We start from the raw sequence: 18315 nt of genomic DNA, 5'->3' as shown, positions 1-18315 counted from the left end.
GACAAGGGAGATCCAGTGGATGTAGTGTACCTCGATTTTCAGAAGGCATTTGATAAGGTCCCACATAGGAGATTGGTGGGTAAAATCAGAGCACATGGCATTGGGGGGAGGGGGGGGGAGATATTGACATGGATAGAAAACTGGTTGGCAGATAGAAAGCAAAGGGTAACGGTGAATGGGTGTTTCTCGGAATGGCAGGTGGTGACTAGTGGGGTGCCACAGGGCTCGGTATTGGGACCACAGCTGTTTACAATTTACATCAACGATTTAGATGAAGGCATTGAGAATAACATCAGCAAGTTTGCTGATGATACTAAGCTGGGTGGTAGTGTGACATGTGATGAGGATGTTAGGAGAATTCAGGGTGACTTGGATAGGCTGAGTGAGTGGGCAGATACTTGGCAGATGACGTTTAATGTGAGTAAGTATGAGTTATCCACTTTGGGAGTAAGAACAGGAAGGCAGATTATTATCTGAACGGTGTAGAGTTAGGTAAGGGAGAAATATAAAGAAATCTAGGAGTCCTTGTTCATTAGTCACTGAAGGTGAATGAGCAAGTGCAGCAGGCAGAGAAGAAGGCTAGTGGAATGTTGGCCTTTATTACAAAGGGAATTGAGTACAAGAGCAAGGAAATCCTGTTGCATTTGTACAGGGCCCTGGTGAGACCACACCAGGAGTACTGTGTACAGTTTTGGTCTCCAGGGTTAAGGAAGGACATCCTGGCTATAGAGGAAGTGCAGCGTAGATTCATGAGGTTAATTTCTGGGATGTCCGGACTGTCTTACGCAGAGAGGTTAGAGAGACTGGGCTTGTACACGCTGGAATTAAGGAGATTGAGAGGGGATCTGATTGCAACATATAAGATTATTAAGGGATTGGTCAAGATAGAGGCAGGAAATATGTTCCAGATGTTGGGAGAGTCCAGTACCAGAGGGCATGGTTTGAGAATAAGGGGTAGGTCATTTAGGACAGAGTTAAGGAAAAACTTCTCCCAGAGAGTTGTGGGGGTCTGGAATGCACTGCCTCGGAAGGTAGTGGAGGCCAATTCTCTGGATGCTTTCAAGAAGGAGCTAGATAGGTATCTTATGGATACCAGGAATCAAGGGATATGGGGACAAGGCAGAAACCGGGTATTGATAGTAGATGATCAGCCATGATCTCAGAATGGCGGTGCAGGCTCGAAGGGCCGAATGGTCTACTTCTGCACCTATTGTCTATTGTCTATGTGCTTCAGACTTTTGCACAGTATTGCATATTGATAAAAATCCACCATACAGCCCCACATCTGAAGGAGACAGGCTACTTATTTGAAGCTTTCTCTGAAGGAAGGATTTGATGAGGGAGCTGAATGCATCCAATTAAACCAGGATGGCTTCTTGATTCACGAGCTCATGTTCCTCACTTACCCAAGCTGTGCTATGACACAAGCGGGTGCCAAAACGTCCACCGTACTTCGTCAGCGAATTGCCTTTCGATCGTCAGCTTGGTTGCTCAATTGAAATGAAGCCAAGGCCCAATTACAGGGGTGACTGACTCCTGCTCAACTGGATGCAGAAACTCCTAAAGAAAGCTAATTACACAGTGAAGAATAGGTATCGTCATGGCAGGAGTGTGGGCACTTGGCACAGATTCAGACATTGAGACTAGAAGTTTTAACCCAATAGGTATACAAAAAATAGCAGAAAGCTTTGAAGTTTTCAAAGCTGTATTTCAAAGCCAAATGTAGTATTCCAAAATTGAAAATTATTCAGTAAATCAATATTCAAATTATTTTATGCACTGAAATATAAATATAAATACTAGTGCAATATATGCAACTACTTTGGTAAAATTTTAAAATTCTTAACTCAGAGCTTTCAAATAGTGTATAAAGCTGAATTACATATGTTGTTTGGATTTAAAACTGCAAGCTATGCAAATGGAAGTGGAAATATATGATTTCATATTTAGAATTTTATACACTTATTCAAGTAAACATGGGGAACTTATTTTATTGATTAGAGATGTTCTTGACTGTAGGCCCTTGATTCATCTGATGTGCAAGATTTCAGAATTTTACACAACATAGGGCCATTGTGAATTATAAACACAAGTGTTTCTGTAGATTCTGGAAATCCATGGCGACACACTCAAAACACTGCAGGTCAGACAGCATCTGTGCAAACGAATAAGTAGTCAACGTTTCGGGCTGAGATCATGAGGAATCCCGATGAAGGGTCTCAGCCTGAAATGCCGACCGTTTATTTGACAGGCTGAGTTCCTCCAGCATTTCTTGTGTTTTACTCATTGTGAGTTAGTTAAGTAACATAGGACACGAGTCATATTCTCTTTTATGTCATATAACAAACTTATTTCCTCATGATACTTTCAGACAAGATTGCTTGAAGCACTGTTTGTACCTTCTTTTGAAAAGATGCAGTCCAATACTAGAAGCCGAAATTGGAGCTTAGCTGTAAAAATAGATTATCCTTAACCTGATCTAAGGCACATCAGATTTCTTTACTGAAATTGAAGAAAATGAAAAACTTCCAAAATTTGTTTTTTCTTTGTAAATGCTATTGTAGTCCTCCAAGGATTCATTTTTTAGATTAATAACAGCAAACATGACCAAAAACACAGCCCTCATCCCTAAATGCATATACAACCCACTTTCAAACAAAACAATTTTTTAAAGTAAAAAAAAACACAAAATGCTGGCAGAACTCAGCAGGTCAGACAGCATCTATGCGAGGAGGTAGTGACGATGTTTCGGGCCGAAACCCTTTATCAGGAGTGAAGTAACATGGGATGGTCGAGGGGGGATAAGAATTGGGGGGAGGGATGAAGTAGAGAGCTGGGAAGTGATAGGCTGGAGGGAAAAGGGCTAGGAGGAAGGTGGAGAATTATGGGAAATAAAAGAGAAAGAAAGGTAGGGCTGGGGGGAGATTGTAGTGAGGGGGGAAAAGAGAAAGAGAACCAGACTAAAATTATAGATAGGGATGGGGTGGGTGGGGGGGGGGGGGCAGGGGTATCAACGAAGGAAAAGCAGATTTTTTTAAAGTAGCTTCTTTCCCTTTATCCCCTTTGTAATTCTTCCCTTCCCATGTACCAAACATATTTTTCTGGTAATACTATCTCATGCTGGTGCACAAGTTCTACAAAAGCCAACAGAAGACTAGTAACCTGCACACACTGGCACTCTTCATGTGGCAGGTTAGTCTGAGTTACGTGGGAGGGGACTGAAGTTGAACAGAGTATTATTTTCACTCAGTTCCCACACACATTATTTCTTTCCTGCACTGGCTGCAGGAGTGGGATTTATCTCCCTTGACCCAAGTTCAAGGAGGCCAAATATACCATCGTTGGTGTACTCCTGACTGACAGGGAAACCAGACCAAGAATTCTGGTCTAGTCAGCTTGGTACCCTGCCATCCTTAATTTATTCACAAATGAAGTGTTTCCATGTGAAAAAGCCAATAAGAATGTTTCTCTAGTTATAAACAACCAGGTAGAAGAATATACAAGGTGAAAGCAAAAATCATAATTTCTGAAGACTCTGGAAAAGGGTCTTACTAAAATGTGCACAAATTAATACAAGATTGGTTATTGTTTTGAATTCTAACTGATGGCTGCGGAAATTGCCTCCATTAATTTTGCTGAGGTAATTTAAACTTTCAATTGACAATCAATATCCCCACACTCAGTTAAGTAATGAATATCACAATTTATCCCAACCAGGGCAAAAAAAAATTGTTTGACCTAAAAAAATACCATTCAAAATAAGCCAGTCTTTCAAATAAATATACATGTATATACAGCTGTTGTTTTACAGAAGTTGTTGAAGATTTTTTTCCATATAAAATTTGCAAATACTAATTTCTTGCATTAAGGAAAATAAAGTGAAATATAGAGTTTTGTTTGATCACAGCATATTGGAATAACTGAAAAGGAAAACTAATCCCAATATCTTGATGCAGATAACACTTCTGAAGTCCTCTGAAGGTGCAATGGCTTAAAGTTTTACTTAACTGTTGAACACGACAGCTGACTATAACTGAATGAATGAATACACTTAAACAGAACAACGCCGACTTTCTTTCCACCCAAACAAGTAAGACAAGCTGCTCAGAGGAGTTCTTATCTGATTGTTTTAATCCAGCTTATATACATCCTTCAAAAAGGATACCATCTCTAACAAAAATACTTGCTTTGAAACTGTGGTTGTAACTTGCAGATTTATAATGACCTACCTCCCGTAAGAATGAGCAATTGTGGCTGAGCAGCTAATGGCAAGGTTCTGCTCAGGCTGCAACTACCAAAAGCAACTGACATTTCACTTATGTCACATTAACAAATCCTTTGTGGGTCCTCTGCCAATGCTAATTCAGAGAATGTAAACAATTACAGTACTGTTATAACTCCACCTGGCCCGGCTGCATGACTTTCAGAAGCATGTCCATGCTCCATGCTAATAAAAAAAAATAAAGTGCAATTTATCCAACTTTTTGCCTTCAATCAAGTATGTTACCGACATACTTTCAAACCAGATAACTGAAAAAGGAATACCACTCCATTAAAATCCATTATTGTGGGGTGACAAATTATACATGATCATTTAAGAAGATTTAGAGTAATGTACTTTACTGTTTCTACAGATCTGTAATCATCCCTTGAACAATTCTGGAATTCTTTTGCAGGGAAGTTTTAGATCAAGGGGAAAAAACATACAAGGATGGTTCTGTGATCCAGTATTCCCAGGAAACGCATCACATGAAGTTAGTACGCTGAATGCATTGTGAGTACCGTTCCCTGTATGCCGGATCATCCCATATACTTCAAGTATTTACTGATTTCTGATTCAGCTTTTAAAATAACAGTTACCCAAGGTAATATATAAGATTTAAAACTTAAGGTTGTATAACACATCAGAAAATTACCGCTGTGGAGTAGTATTGAAGACAGCTATCAAGATGCTGCTGTTTTCAGTTTATAAAAAAACTTTTGTTTCTTTTATAAATAAATTGTTTCTCCTTCTACAGGAGGAACTGTGCAATATGTGTTTGGAACAGCTTTGCTGAATGCACTCTATTTGATTTTACATTACAAACACCTCAGAGATTAATACTGCTGGATACTTCCAGAACTTTCCAAAATATCCAGCCAGATTCTTTTTTAAAAAATTAGCATAGAGCTCTGGACAGCTACAGTTGCTGCAGATCTGTCTCAAAAAGGCTATCATAGGTAACATCTGGTGACCAAAGGAAAATACTGCTTGCCTCCAAGGCACATTAGCATCCAGCATTGTGAGCAATTAAGTCCAAGATAGGTAAGAATGATCAGTGGGGCCTAACAATCGGGTTGTTTTGGTTTAGATATTCCTTTCCCTTCTTGTAACATCTTAACTGAATTGCTGTTTCTTACAAATAATTTATTGCCACAATTTCATCAAAAACATCTCTCAAATCTAATTGGTGATTGAACTAAAATATGCATGGAATGAAATTAAATACTAACCTATTAAAAAAATCAACTAAAGACAACGCTTGTCTGATGTACAAGGCTGCATGGAGATGCACAGAAATCCACTTCCAGAACACAACAGAGAGGCCCGAACACTGAGTTAAGTTATCCAAACAGGTCATCTTCCAATAAAATCAGTCTTCATGTGACTGAGCAATAGTCTCGGGCACGTAGCATAGAGACAAGGGCCCACGCAATCCATTCCCTCAGGATGTGCCCTGCCGCTTCTGCTGCTGGGCTCTTATGTATTCTAGTCGTTTCTTACATTCTTGATAGTATGTAGATAAACTTTTGTTTTCTTCCAAGAGTTTCTTATGTTCTTGAACCAGTCGGGAGGTATTCTGTTGATCTTTTTCATCCTGGTCCAGTTCGGCTATTAATTCTTGTCTAGAATTTAGAATCAAAATTTAAAAAGTTACAGAACTTTGCACATTAACACCATACAGATATGTATCCTGAATCAGCGAGGGAGGATGCAGATACAATTCACTAGAATAATATAAGGGAGTATCTGGTAAAAAAGTCCCTCCCACTCCCCTCTTCTTCTATTCTCCACTCTGACCTCTTACCTCTTCTTACCTGCCTATCACCTCCACTGGGTCCCCTCTTCGTTCTCTTTCTCCTATGGTCCACTCTTGTCTTCTAATAGATTCTTTCTTCTCCAGCTCTTTACCTTTCCCACTCCCCTGGTTTCACCTGTCGCCTTCCAGCTAACCTCCTTCCCCTCCCCCACCTTTTCAATCTGGCATCTTCATCCTACCTTCTCAGTCCCGAGGAAAGGTTTTGGCCCAAAACAATGACAATATATTCATTTTCATAGATGCTGCCTGATCTGCTGAATTCCTTCAGTGTTTTGTATGTGTGTGTGTTGCTCCGGATTTCCAATATCTGCAGACTTCCTCGAGCTTATTATCAAGGAGCAAATTCTAGAGTTTAGAGTCCAGTGATAAGTACAGCAGCTAGGATTTAAAGTATTGAGGAGGTCCAGTTAGCACAAATATACTACTGGCTGGTCGGATGGAGATACATCTCTAGCAAAAGAAGTGTAAGGTGCTTCTTCCCTCCACTATCTGCAAGTCACCCTTGGGCAAGGTGAAGCACCTGCTTATCTCCCTGATCAGGGTCATGTGAAGCCATGGGAGCAGGTGGTGGATGGTTGTATGAGCAGCTGATGCATATCGTAAGTCCTGGTTATGTGACCACTGACACCAGGCAGGCAGTCTCTGAACAATATTGATAATGGCTGGGATCACTCGTCTTGTAAAGACACTGTCCAGAAGAAGGCAATGGCAAAACATTTCTATCACAAGATAAAGCAGCAGAAGTAGGCCATTCGGCCCATTGAGTCTGCTCCACTACTCCACCATGAACTAAACTATTCTCCCATCTGGTTCCAATTTCCAGCTTTTTCCCCATATCCCTTGATACCCTGACTAATTAGATACCTATCAATCTCCTCCTTAAACACCCTCAATGATTGGGCCTCCACAGCTGCATGTGGCAACGAATTCCATAAATCCACGACCCTCTGGCTAAAAAAATTTCTCATCTCTGTTTTAAATGGGTACCTTCCAATTCTGAGACTGTAGCCTATTGTCCTGGACTCACCCACCAAGGGAAACAGCCTTTCCACATCTACTCTGTCCAACCCTTTCACCATTCAAAATGTTTCTATGAGATCCCTCTCATTCTTCTATACTCTAATGAATACGGTCCAAGAGCCTACCAACGCTCCTCGTATGTTAGCCCCTGCATTCCAGGAATCATCCTTGTAAATCTTCTCTGTACTCTCTCCAATATCAGTACATCCCTTCTAAGATAGGGGTCCATAACTGCACAAAGTATTCCAAATGAGGTCTCACCAGTGCCCCATTGAGCCTCATCAACACCTCCTTACTCTTATACACTATTCCTCTTGAAATGAATGCCAACATAGCATTCACTTTCCTTACTGCCAATCTAACCTGGTGGTTAACCTTTAGGGTATCCTGGACTAGGACCCCCAAGTCCCTTTGCACTTCTGATTTTTGAATTTTCTCCCCATCTAAATAATAATCTGCCTGATTATTTCTTCTTTCAAAATGTACAACTGTACATTTCTCAACATTGTATCTCATCTGCCATTTCTTTGCCCACTCTCCTAAACTGACCAAGTCTCTCTGCAACCTTTCCGTTTCTTCAGCACTTCCTGCTCCTCCACCTATCTTGGTGTCATCCGCAAACTTAGCCACAAAACCATTTAACCCATAATCTAAATCATCGACATACAGCGTAAAAAGCGGCCCCAACACCGACCACTGCGGAACACCACTAGTAACCGGCAACCAACCAGAATAGGATCCCTTTATTCCTACCCTTTGCTTTCTGCCTATCAGCCAATGCTCCACTCATTCCAATATCTTTCCTATAGAACAAAAAAATCACCAAGACAATCATGGTCCTGGAAAGACAGTGATCACCCACGTCATACAACACAGCACATAACTAACAAACAATACTACACTACAAATTCACAGAGGATGGAGGTAAAGACTTAGAAACATTCAAGATCCAAGACAAGAATTTTAGAAATCAAGGTTTTAAATTAAAGTGAGATCAGGGTGAAGAACTAACAAAACTTGCAGCAAGTTAGGACGCAGATGGAAACAAGATGATTTCCATGTCATTATCAGCCTAGCTTTCTCTCACCTGAAATCTCACTGTCCTCCCCTCATCCCTTCCTTCTCTCTCTTCAGGGGGATACTGTAAGGAAACAATGCCTTCTAGCCCACTGAATCTCAGCTGACCATTTCATTAATCCTACAATAATTCCATTTCAATCATCCCACATGCTGATCAGCTATTCCAACTCACCTCACACTAGAAGCAATTTAGTTTCAGGATGAAACATTGACTATTTATTCCCTTCTATACATGCTGCTGGAGTTCTTCCATGCTGAAGCGTGCATTGCTTCTGCAGCATCTCTTGTTTATAATAATTACAGCATCATGTTGACATTGATTACAAAAACAACTAACTGTGTTTTATTAAATACTTTGTGCCTTATCAACCTTTCCAACAACTTCATGAGTGTCAAATTCTTAAGATTGATACAATTCATTTATTTGCCACTGCTTTTTTTTTCCAGTTCTCCTTGCCTACTAGGGTAAATTTCTTCTCAGCTTCTGACTTGGCCCAGCCCACAACTCATATCTTTCTCTAGTTTCTTCATCTGTCAACTTGGTTGACAGATACCTTGATCAGGATGCTGGGGAGAAATTTCATAGCTCTTCTTTGTCTACATTCCTGAGTGACCACAACTGTGGGAACACCACCAGTGTTGGTGAGGTGAAGGCCCAAGGACAGGATGCAAGTTTTCTTTCACAATTGCTGTTTTTATCCTTGATGTTAGAAGGTTGCTATTGATGTATATTTGATGAATTCTATAAATACTACCTGTTGATAATGTACAGTGAAATAACAGTTTACAAAATAATGCTGGGATAGATAATGAACCTGGTGTTTAGGATTGCACCCAAATTATCTGCAGGGACCAAGACAACATCAAGACTTTTGAGTATCGCCAAGCCTCTTCAAGGACTCTTGATCTCTTATTCTCGCATTGCTTATTTAATTATTATAATTTCTATTTTTACTCTTTTTTTGTATTTGCATAATTTATTGCCTTTTGCATGATGGTTGTTCACCCTGTTGGTGAGGCCTTTCATTGATTCTATTACGGTTTTGGAGTTATTAGGTATGCCTGCAAGAAAATGAATCTCAGGGTTGCATATGGTGACATAAATGTACTTTGATAATAAATTTATTTTGAACTTTAAGCCTACAGTTATATGGCTATTGCAACTGGACACCTATGTGAATCTTCTAGATGAGATTCACCTCAGTATTAACCACCAAACATCTAAACTTGGGCCCCTGTATCGCCCTCTGCAACTGAATCCTTGACTTCCTCTTCGGGAGACCACAGTCAGTATGTACTGGTGATAACATCTCCTCGCTGATGCACCACAAGAATGCGTGCTTAGCCCGCTGCTCTACTCTCTCCACATTTCAAGACTGTGTGGCGAAAACACCATCAATGAATTTGCTGATGACACCACATTTCTTGGTAAAATCTCAGATAGTGATGAGGAATGAACTAGATCAGCTGGTTGAGTGGTGTCACAACAGCAACCTGGCATTTAACATCAGCAAGACCGAAGAATTGCTTGTGGACTTCAGGAAGGGGAAAAATCAGAAAACACACAGCAGTCCTCAATGTGAGACAAGTTTCAAGTTCTTAATTGAAAACACCTTGGAGGATCTATCCTGGGTCCAACATGTTGATGCAATTACGAAGAAGGCACACCAGCACCTACACTTCAATAGGAGTTCATGAAGATTTGGTATGTGCCAAAGACTAATCCTCCAAGAGAACCACAACCTTATTGTGGTTTGGAGGCTTGCATGCCTCAAGACCTGGGGAGCTATGTTGGCTGGAGTCAGGGCTTTATGCTTTGTTTCTCGGTAGGGTCACCCATGCCAAACAGGTCAAAGGTAGAGGCCAGACTAAGAGTGGTCCACTGGTTCTCCAGGTTCGAAGGCTCAGCTCAGGGCTAACACCCTGACTGGTAAAACAAAAATGCTACGGAAACAGCAATGAAGAATCCATCTACATTTGAGTGGGCAAGGACAGAGAGAGATGTAGGACCTTCATTGCTGCCCTAAACACCACTATCATTTCGGGCAGCGCTAACTAACCAGAGACTCCATGGTTGCACAGTGGAGAGCATACTGACAGGTTACATCATCACCTGGTATGAAGGTTCTAGTGCAAAGGAGCCACAGCCAGCTCCATCACGGACATAAACCTGTCACACCACTGAGGACATTTTCGAGGGCCAGTGTTTCAAGCAGGAGGCATCCTTCACTAAAGACCCACACTGACCAGAGCATACACTCTTCTCATTACTATCATCAGGAAAGAAGTACAGGAGCCTGAAGACCAACACTCAATGAATGAGGAACTGCTTCTTCCCCTCTGCCGTCAGATTTCTGAATTATTCCCACTACTCATTTATTTTGTAATTTATAGTGACATTTTATGTCTTTGCATTGTCCAAACAACAAATTTCATATCATATTCGACAGCGATAAATAACCTGATTCTGATTTGATAGGCCTGGAGATGAGCCCTCGATCAGAGTATTCAATATCTCCCTCGCTCCTATTGTTTGAATGTTATGGCCCCTCTGTCACCTTCTTCTTAGGGCATCCAGGTTAGCTTTGATGCCACCATCCCAAGAACAAAAGAAACCCAGCAGACACTCTGTCTCTGAAAGTAGATCTGTAAAACATGCAGTAAGTAGTATCTAATCTTGCAATAACAAAAACTTGCAGGTTTGATATTATTTTAACTTAATCCTTGTACAAAAAGAAACATATTAATAACTCTCACTTACTTTCTCTGTAGTAACAATGCTATTTCAGTCTGAACTTTCAGGTATTCCTGAGCCATTTTGCAATGTTGCTCAAATACAGACATGGATTCTTTGGAGTTTGGACATGGAGCTAGTGGCTGTAGAGAAATGAAAACATCACAAATGAAAATTGCCTTTACAAGTTCATCTAAAAACCCCAGTTGGGAAACTAAATAAGCAGACATCTCAGGAAACATTGGACTTTTATGTTTATAGTGGGATTATATTTAACGTATGTGGGTGGTGGAAGAATGGATAAGAAGAGGTATAAAAATCTGTAACTGCCTCAGTACACAGGGAAAAATTGGAAAAGACACCAACCAATGTTATGGAAGGGCAAGGATAAACCCATGCATTTTAGAGACCTGTCCCCACTCAATCCATGAACAAAATTATCATCATGAAAGTGGTGAATCTGTGGAATTAACTGTCACAGACCACTGTGGAGGTCAAGTCACTGGGTATATTTAAAGTGGAGGTTGACAGATTCTTGATTAGTAAGAGTGTCAAAGGTTACAGGGAGAAGGCAGGAAAATGGGGTTGAGAGGGATAATAAAGCAGCTGTGATAGAACGGTGGAGCAGACTCGATGGGCCATATGGCCTAATTCTGCTCCTCTGCCGTATGGTTTTATGGAAACTGAAACATTGACTTTCTTCCCAGATAATGCCCTGACTGGTTGAAGAGCTCCAAGCCTTTTGTACTTTTATTGCCAAGACAGCAGCTGAGACAAGTGCTCAAAGAATTCCTCTTCTCTTCAGTCATCTAAATTTCAATGTGGACATAAACCACTTAAGAGTGTAAAACTTTATATTTATGTCACACGAACATTCATCCAACTGCATATTCACTTCATTAATTATTTTAGAGAATCATTCAGAACATAAGCATAGGGCACCAGATTATTTAGCTTCACAATACACTTTAGTATTTAAAATAATCAATAACAGTTGTTTCTGATACATAATGACAATCCTACCTGTAACTGGTGATCCAGTGTAAGATATGCCATTGGGATAGAGTTATCAGAACCATTTGTATCTGGAAGATAATTGTTATAGAGTATTAACTCAAATTATTAGGTTACATATATTTCGTTATGTTTATTTATGGGAACTGACTTCAAATCTTGTCAAAGTCCAGCTGTCTGAAGGCAGCTGCTTGCTTAGTCTGGTAAAGAACATCATTTATAAAATAAGCTTCACTGACCAGCTGTTTGTACAAGTGGATTTCAGCTATCTATAGCTTCAATAAGTAAGGGAGTATTTTTCCTCGTATTCTTTATTATTTTAAGCATTTTGTATTACAGAATAGATGCATACATCACAGCAGTGCAACAGGGGTTCTTGATTCACAACTTTTGTTGAGGAAACAGAGGATGGGCTTTTACTGTCATTGCTTCACTGAGTAGGGTCCTGATCTCAGATGGCAATTTGGGAGCTGTGATGATTACCAAGAGGGCAGGGAATGGGAAGTGAAGGTGATCAAAATATCAGCCTGCACCAACTAGTCTTTGATCAACGTCACTGACATTGTTCTTAGCCCTACTTCAAATGGATCATGACATGTGGGTTTTAAAAATAATTGACAGCTATCAAAGTAAGTAAAAATAGCTGTTAATAATCTTCAATTACTTCTTAAATCATTTCATTATTTCCACCTCAGGGTTGCGGCAGTTCTTTTCTGAACGGCCCTAATTCAAGGCCATCTTTTTGGTCCTGTTAGCCACACTGGCCATATTATGCATGTTAAAGTTGGCAAATATTGGACAAGTATCCTTCTCACTGCCACAATTCAGTCATTAAACAAAATTAGTGTCCGATGTTATATACTGGCATGGATTGCGGATTGGTTCTCATCAGAAAACAGATGGTAGAATTTAAAAAATCTATAAATGGGTTACCGAGGTTTGAAATGATAGGTATCATTTTATACAATTATGACAATGATCAGCAAATGGGGCTCATTTCCCACCACTATCTGTAAGGAGTTTGTACGTTCTCCCCACGATCACATGGATTTCTACTGGGTGCTCCAGTTTCCTTCCACATTCCAAAGATGTACGAGGTTAGGGCTAATAAGTTATGGGCATTTACACTGGCACTGAAAACGTGGCAACACTTGCAGGCTGCATCCAGCACATCCTCAGACTGTGTTGGTCGTTGATGCAAATAATGCATTTCACTGTATGTTTTGATGTCTCAATGTACATATGACACATGATGCTAATTTTTACCTCTTTCACCATCTACTTATGGACCAAAAAGGTTCATGAATAGTAAAGGCTTCAGTATATTATGATTCATGTACTATAACAACCACTCTGTCCATTCAAATAACAATCCACCTTTTAAGGCCCACTGCTTTTGTATAGAAAAGCCTATAAAAAGTAGTGGATATGGTCCAATCCATCACAGGTAAAGCCCTCACCACCACTGAGTACATCTACACGTAGCACTGTAACAGGAAAACATCATCAAGGGCCTTCACCACCGAGGTCATGCTCTCTTCTCACTGCTGCCATCAGGAAGAAGGTTCAAGAGCCACAGGAATCACATCACCAGGTTCAGGAATAGTTATTACCTCTCAACTCTCAAGCTCAAACCAAACAGGATAACTTTACTCGCCTCATCATTGAACTCTGATCCACGACCTACAGATTCGTCTTTGACTCTTCATTTCATGTTCTTGATATTTATTGCTTTATTGCTTGCTTGTTTATTTATTTCTTATTTTCTCTATCTTTTTGTATGTCTCAGGGTTGTACATGGTGACATGAACTTTGTTATTGAACTTTGATAATCGATTTACTTTAAACTTTGAACCTCTACTGAAAAACTTGACCTCACACTTCCCTTTATTAAAACTCATCCAGTAGGTGTTTGCCAGTTATTCAGCCTATCCATATCCCACTGCAGAACCACAATATTATCACCTATCCTGTCTGAAGCACGTAACTCAAAGTCTCATGTATTTAATTTAGTGATTAGAATCATATTACTTAATTATTTCTATCAAATTATACATAATTACTTCCTTCCTGTCACACTATTTGCATACAACTTGGATTTTGAACTTCTGCTTTGAAAACCATGCCCAACTTATGCTTGAAAGTGCGGTGTTTAACTTCTAGTTGAAATTATTGATACAATTTGCATAAAGACTAAAGGAAGATCTTCTATGAAAAAACATAACCAAACAAAACAACAAGTTAATTTATTTCTCTTCAATTAAACTTGTGCAGCTAGCTGGTGCTATTGTGGATGCCTGGAATGCTCTGCCTGGTATTGTGGTAGAGACAAATACATTAAGAGTTGTTTGGGATAGGCACATGGACGTAAGGAGGATGGAGGGATATGGACATGGTGTAGGAAGGAGGGGTTAGTGTTTGGATGTTTTGATTTGCTTTTTAGCTGGTTCAGCACAACATTGTGGGCCGAATGGCCTGTTCCTGTCCTACATTGTTCTATGTTTTATATCTGCTAATGGGTTTAATAGCAGAAATAAGAATACTTAATGAGAATGTTAGTCTTCCTGAAAGGAATAATATAATTTAAAATTAATGAGGATTAGGCTTCAAGCCGCAAGCTCGCCTGCTGCTGCACACTAGGTGAGGAGAAGCCAGAGATGGTGCAGTATGACGTCTGTGCTTGGCTGGAGGCTGGCATCTCCCATTGGCGCTGCTGGCCCGTATCCATGCGGTGGAGTGCCAGTCTGGATTCTGTGTGTTTACACACCACTGGGAGATCGTACCATCAATTGCAGGACATGTTGTTCATGGTCCATATATGTTTGTTTTTGCGTGAATATGTTTCTTTGCTTGCCATTCTGAATGTGCTATTTTGTAAGTTTTGCACCTTGGCCCCAGAAGAACGCTGTTTCATTCTGTGTATCTATGTATGGTTGAATGATAATTAAACCTGATTTGATTTTGATTTGAAAATCAATGAAACTACATATATTCTTCAAACACACTATATATACTATATAGTTTGTTAAGAAATTAATTATTTTTGATAGGTAAATACTTTTCAAAACGTTCAGATTATGGTTGTGCTTGAAAATAATTTAAAGAATTTTCTAGAACTGGAACAATTAGCAAACATCTGACAATTCCATCGTGGCATATTAGTTCTGCAGATAGTGTTTGATCTGGGCAAATGGAATCTTTAACAGGAGTAAAAGATGAACAACAATGGTTATGGACACCACTCAGCTTTAAAAATGTCTAATATTTGCATTAATTGCAGCAACGTCACCCAAACTAGATTGATAGTACTAGTTTAAGTGTATGGAAAGGACACTTAAGCAATTTGCTGGAGATGCAAGGTAGTTCAAAGAACAAAGCAGTCAGTCGTATGTGAGTGAAGACAAGAAAGTGAGAGATATAAAACCATAAGACATAGGAGTAGAAGTAGGCCATTCAGCCCATTGAATCTGTTCCACCATTTCATCACGGCTGATCCCAGAGACCCTTTGCTTCTCCCTATAGATGCTGCCTAGCCTGCTGTGTTCCACCAGCATTTTGTGTGTGTCAGCATTATCTCCATGCTTTTATATTATATTCCCCTTGAAATAAATGTCAACACTGAATTTGCCTTCATTCCAACAGATTCAACCTGTAAATTAACCTTCTGGGAGTCTTGTACGAGGACTCCTAAGTCCCTCTGCATCTCTCATGTTTGAATTTTTTCCCATTTGGATAATAGTCTGCACTATTGTTCCTTTCAGCAAAATCCATTATCATACATTTCCCAACATTGTATTCCATCTGCCACTTTTTTGTCCATTCTTCCAATTTGTCTAAATCCTGCTGCAATTGCATTGCTTCCACAGCTCTACCTACCCATCCACCTATCTTCATGTCATCCGCAAACTTTGCCATAAAACCATCAATTCCATTATCTAAATCAATGACAAATAATATGAAAAGCAGTGGTACCAATACTGACCTCTGAGAAACACTAGTCACTGGCAGCAAACCAGAAAAGGCCCCCTTTATTCCCACTCACAGCCTCCTGCCTGTCAGCCCCCCTCTATCCATGCCAGTCTTTGTCCTCTAATGCCATAGGATTTTATCTTGTTAAGCAGCCAAATGTGTGGCACCTTACCAAACGCCTTCCAAGTAAATGACACCCACTGCCTCTCCTTTGTCCACCATGCTTGTTATTTCATCAAAGAACTCTAACAGATTTGTCAGGCAAGATTTCCCTCGACAGAAACCATGCTGACTTTGACTTATTTTATATTAGTCTCCAAGTACCCCAAAACCTCATCCTTAATAATAGACTTCAACACTTTCCCAACCACTTGGGTCAGGCTAACTGGCCTTTAATTTCCTTTCTTTTGCCTTCCTCCCTTCTTAAAGAATGGAGTGACATTTGTAATCTTCCAGTCCCCTGGGACCATGCCAGAATCAAGTGATTCTTGAAAGATCATGAACAATGTGTCCATTCAGCAACCTCTCTCAGGACTCTGGGATGTAGTTCATCTGGCCCAGGTGACTTTTCCACCTTGAGACATTTCAGTCTGCCTAGCACTTTTTCCTTTGTGATAGCAATGGCACTGACTCCTGCTCCCTGACACTCACTGACATCTGGCACATTGCTAGTGTCTTCCACAGTAAAGACAGATGCAAAGTATCCATTAAGCTCATCCGTCATTTCGTTGTCCCCCATTACCACACCTGCATCATTTTCAGTGATCCAGTATCTACTCTCATCTCCCTTTTTCTCTTTATATAACTGGAAAAAATTTAGTATCCTGCTTGATATTATTGGCCAGTTTGCCTTCTTTTCGCTTTTGTAGTTGCCTTTTATTGGATTTTAAAAGCTTCCCAATCATCCACCCTCCTTAGCTTTTATGTAGTCCTTAACTTTCCTTGTCCGCCACAGTTGCTTACCTCTACAACTTGAGAACTACGTCCCACGGAAGAAATATCTCGTGAACTATTCCCAACAACTTCAGCCATCTCTGCCCTGTCATCATCCCCGCCAGTATCCTCCTCTAATCCACCTGAGGCAAGCTCCTCTCTCATGCCTCTGTAATTCCCTTTATTCCATTGTGATACTGACACATGTGACTTGTGCTTCTCCCTCTCAAATTGCAGTATGAATTCAAACATATTGTGATCTCTGCCTCCTAAGGGTTCCTTTACGTTAAGTTTGCTACTAAGTTCTGGGTTATTACACAACACCCAAACCTTTCTGTGTACACGCAAACACAAGCTGCTCTAAGTAGGCATTCAACAAATGCGATCCAACTGCAACTAGATTTTCCCAATCCCCTTGCATATTGAAGTCCTCCATTACAACTGTGTCATTACCCTTATCATCTGCCTTTTCCAGCTCCCTTCACCATCTCCTTGGCTACTATTTGGAGGCTTATATACAATTCTCATAATGTTTTTTTTCACACTGGCAGTTTCTTAATTTCACCCACAAATTTTCAACATTCTCTGACCCTATGTCACCTCTTTGTAAAGATGTAATTCCATCACTTACCGACACAGCCACACCACCGCCTATGCCTTCTTGCCTGTCCTCTTGATACAAAGTATATCCTTCGATGTTAAGCTCTCAACTTTGCCCTTCTTTTAGCCACAACTCAGTGACACCCACAACATTATACCTAATTGCGCCGTGAGTCCGTCCAACTTATTCTGAATGCTATAGACATTTAAATACAGCAGTTTCAGTCCTGCATTCTTCGCCTTTTTATAGTTTAACTCTGTGGTACAACTTAACTCTTTGCACTGTTCTGCACTGGTACTCAATCTGCGTTTGTTCTTCCTTACATTCATGTTGCATTCACCCATCATCTACTTGTAAACCTGCTGGCTCATCCTCAGCTCCATCATATTGGTTCCCATCCCCCTGCCATACTAGCTTGAACTAATCCTAACAGCTTTTGTAAAACTGCCCATAAGAAAATTGGTCCCCTTTGGCTTCAAGTGGAACCCGTCCTCTTTGTACAGGTCACACCTGCTGCAGAAGAGGTCCGAATGATCTAGAAATCTGAATCCCTGCCCCCGGCTCCAATTCTTCAGCCACACATTTATCTGCCACCTCATTCTATTTCTATCCTCACAGGCGCGTGGCACAGGCAGCAATCCCAAGATTACTACTCTTGAGGTCCTGTTTCTCAGCTTCCTTCCTAACTCCCTGTATTTGGTTTTCAGGACCTCCTCCATTTTCTACCTAAGTCGTTGATACCAATGTGTACCATGAGTTCTGGCTGCTTACTCTAACATCGCAGACCCTGGCAACTGGGAGGCAAACTACCAGCCCTGTTTGCCACCAAAATACATAACTTTATAAAATCAGAGTGACGAGTTAGATGTTGAAGACGAAACAGT

At 40.4% G+C, this 18315-nt stretch overlaps 1 protein-coding gene across 4 annotated transcripts in view; it reads right to left on the bottom strand.

Annotated features, from left to right (window-relative positions):
• Positions 1-3688: 3688 nt before the first annotated feature.
• Positions 3689-18315, bottom strand: part of map3k7 (mitogen-activated protein kinase kinase kinase 7) — a 135344-nt gene continuing 120717 nt past the window's right edge. For all 4 annotated transcript variants that reach the window (XM_059981397.1, XM_059981398.1, XM_059981399.1 and 1 more), the window contains 3 exons: positions 11938-11999; positions 10942-11057; positions 3689-5886 (listed from right to left, as the gene is read on the bottom strand). In XM_059981397.1, coding sequence (XP_059837380.1) covers positions 5706-5886; positions 10942-11057; positions 11938-11999 — 359 coding nt within the window. In that variant the 3' untranslated portion in view covers positions 3689-5705. The remainder of the gene's footprint in view (positions 5887-10941; positions 11058-11937; positions 12000-18315) is intronic.

The sequence above is a fragment of the Hypanus sabinus genome, chromosome 10, assembly GCF_030144855.1.
Source record: "Hypanus sabinus isolate sHypSab1 chromosome 10, sHypSab1.hap1, whole genome shotgun sequence".
Lineage (NCBI taxonomy): Eukaryota > Metazoa > Chordata > Chondrichthyes > Myliobatiformes > Dasyatidae > Hypanus > Hypanus sabinus.
This window is presented reverse-complemented; position numbering and strand designations above follow the sequence as displayed.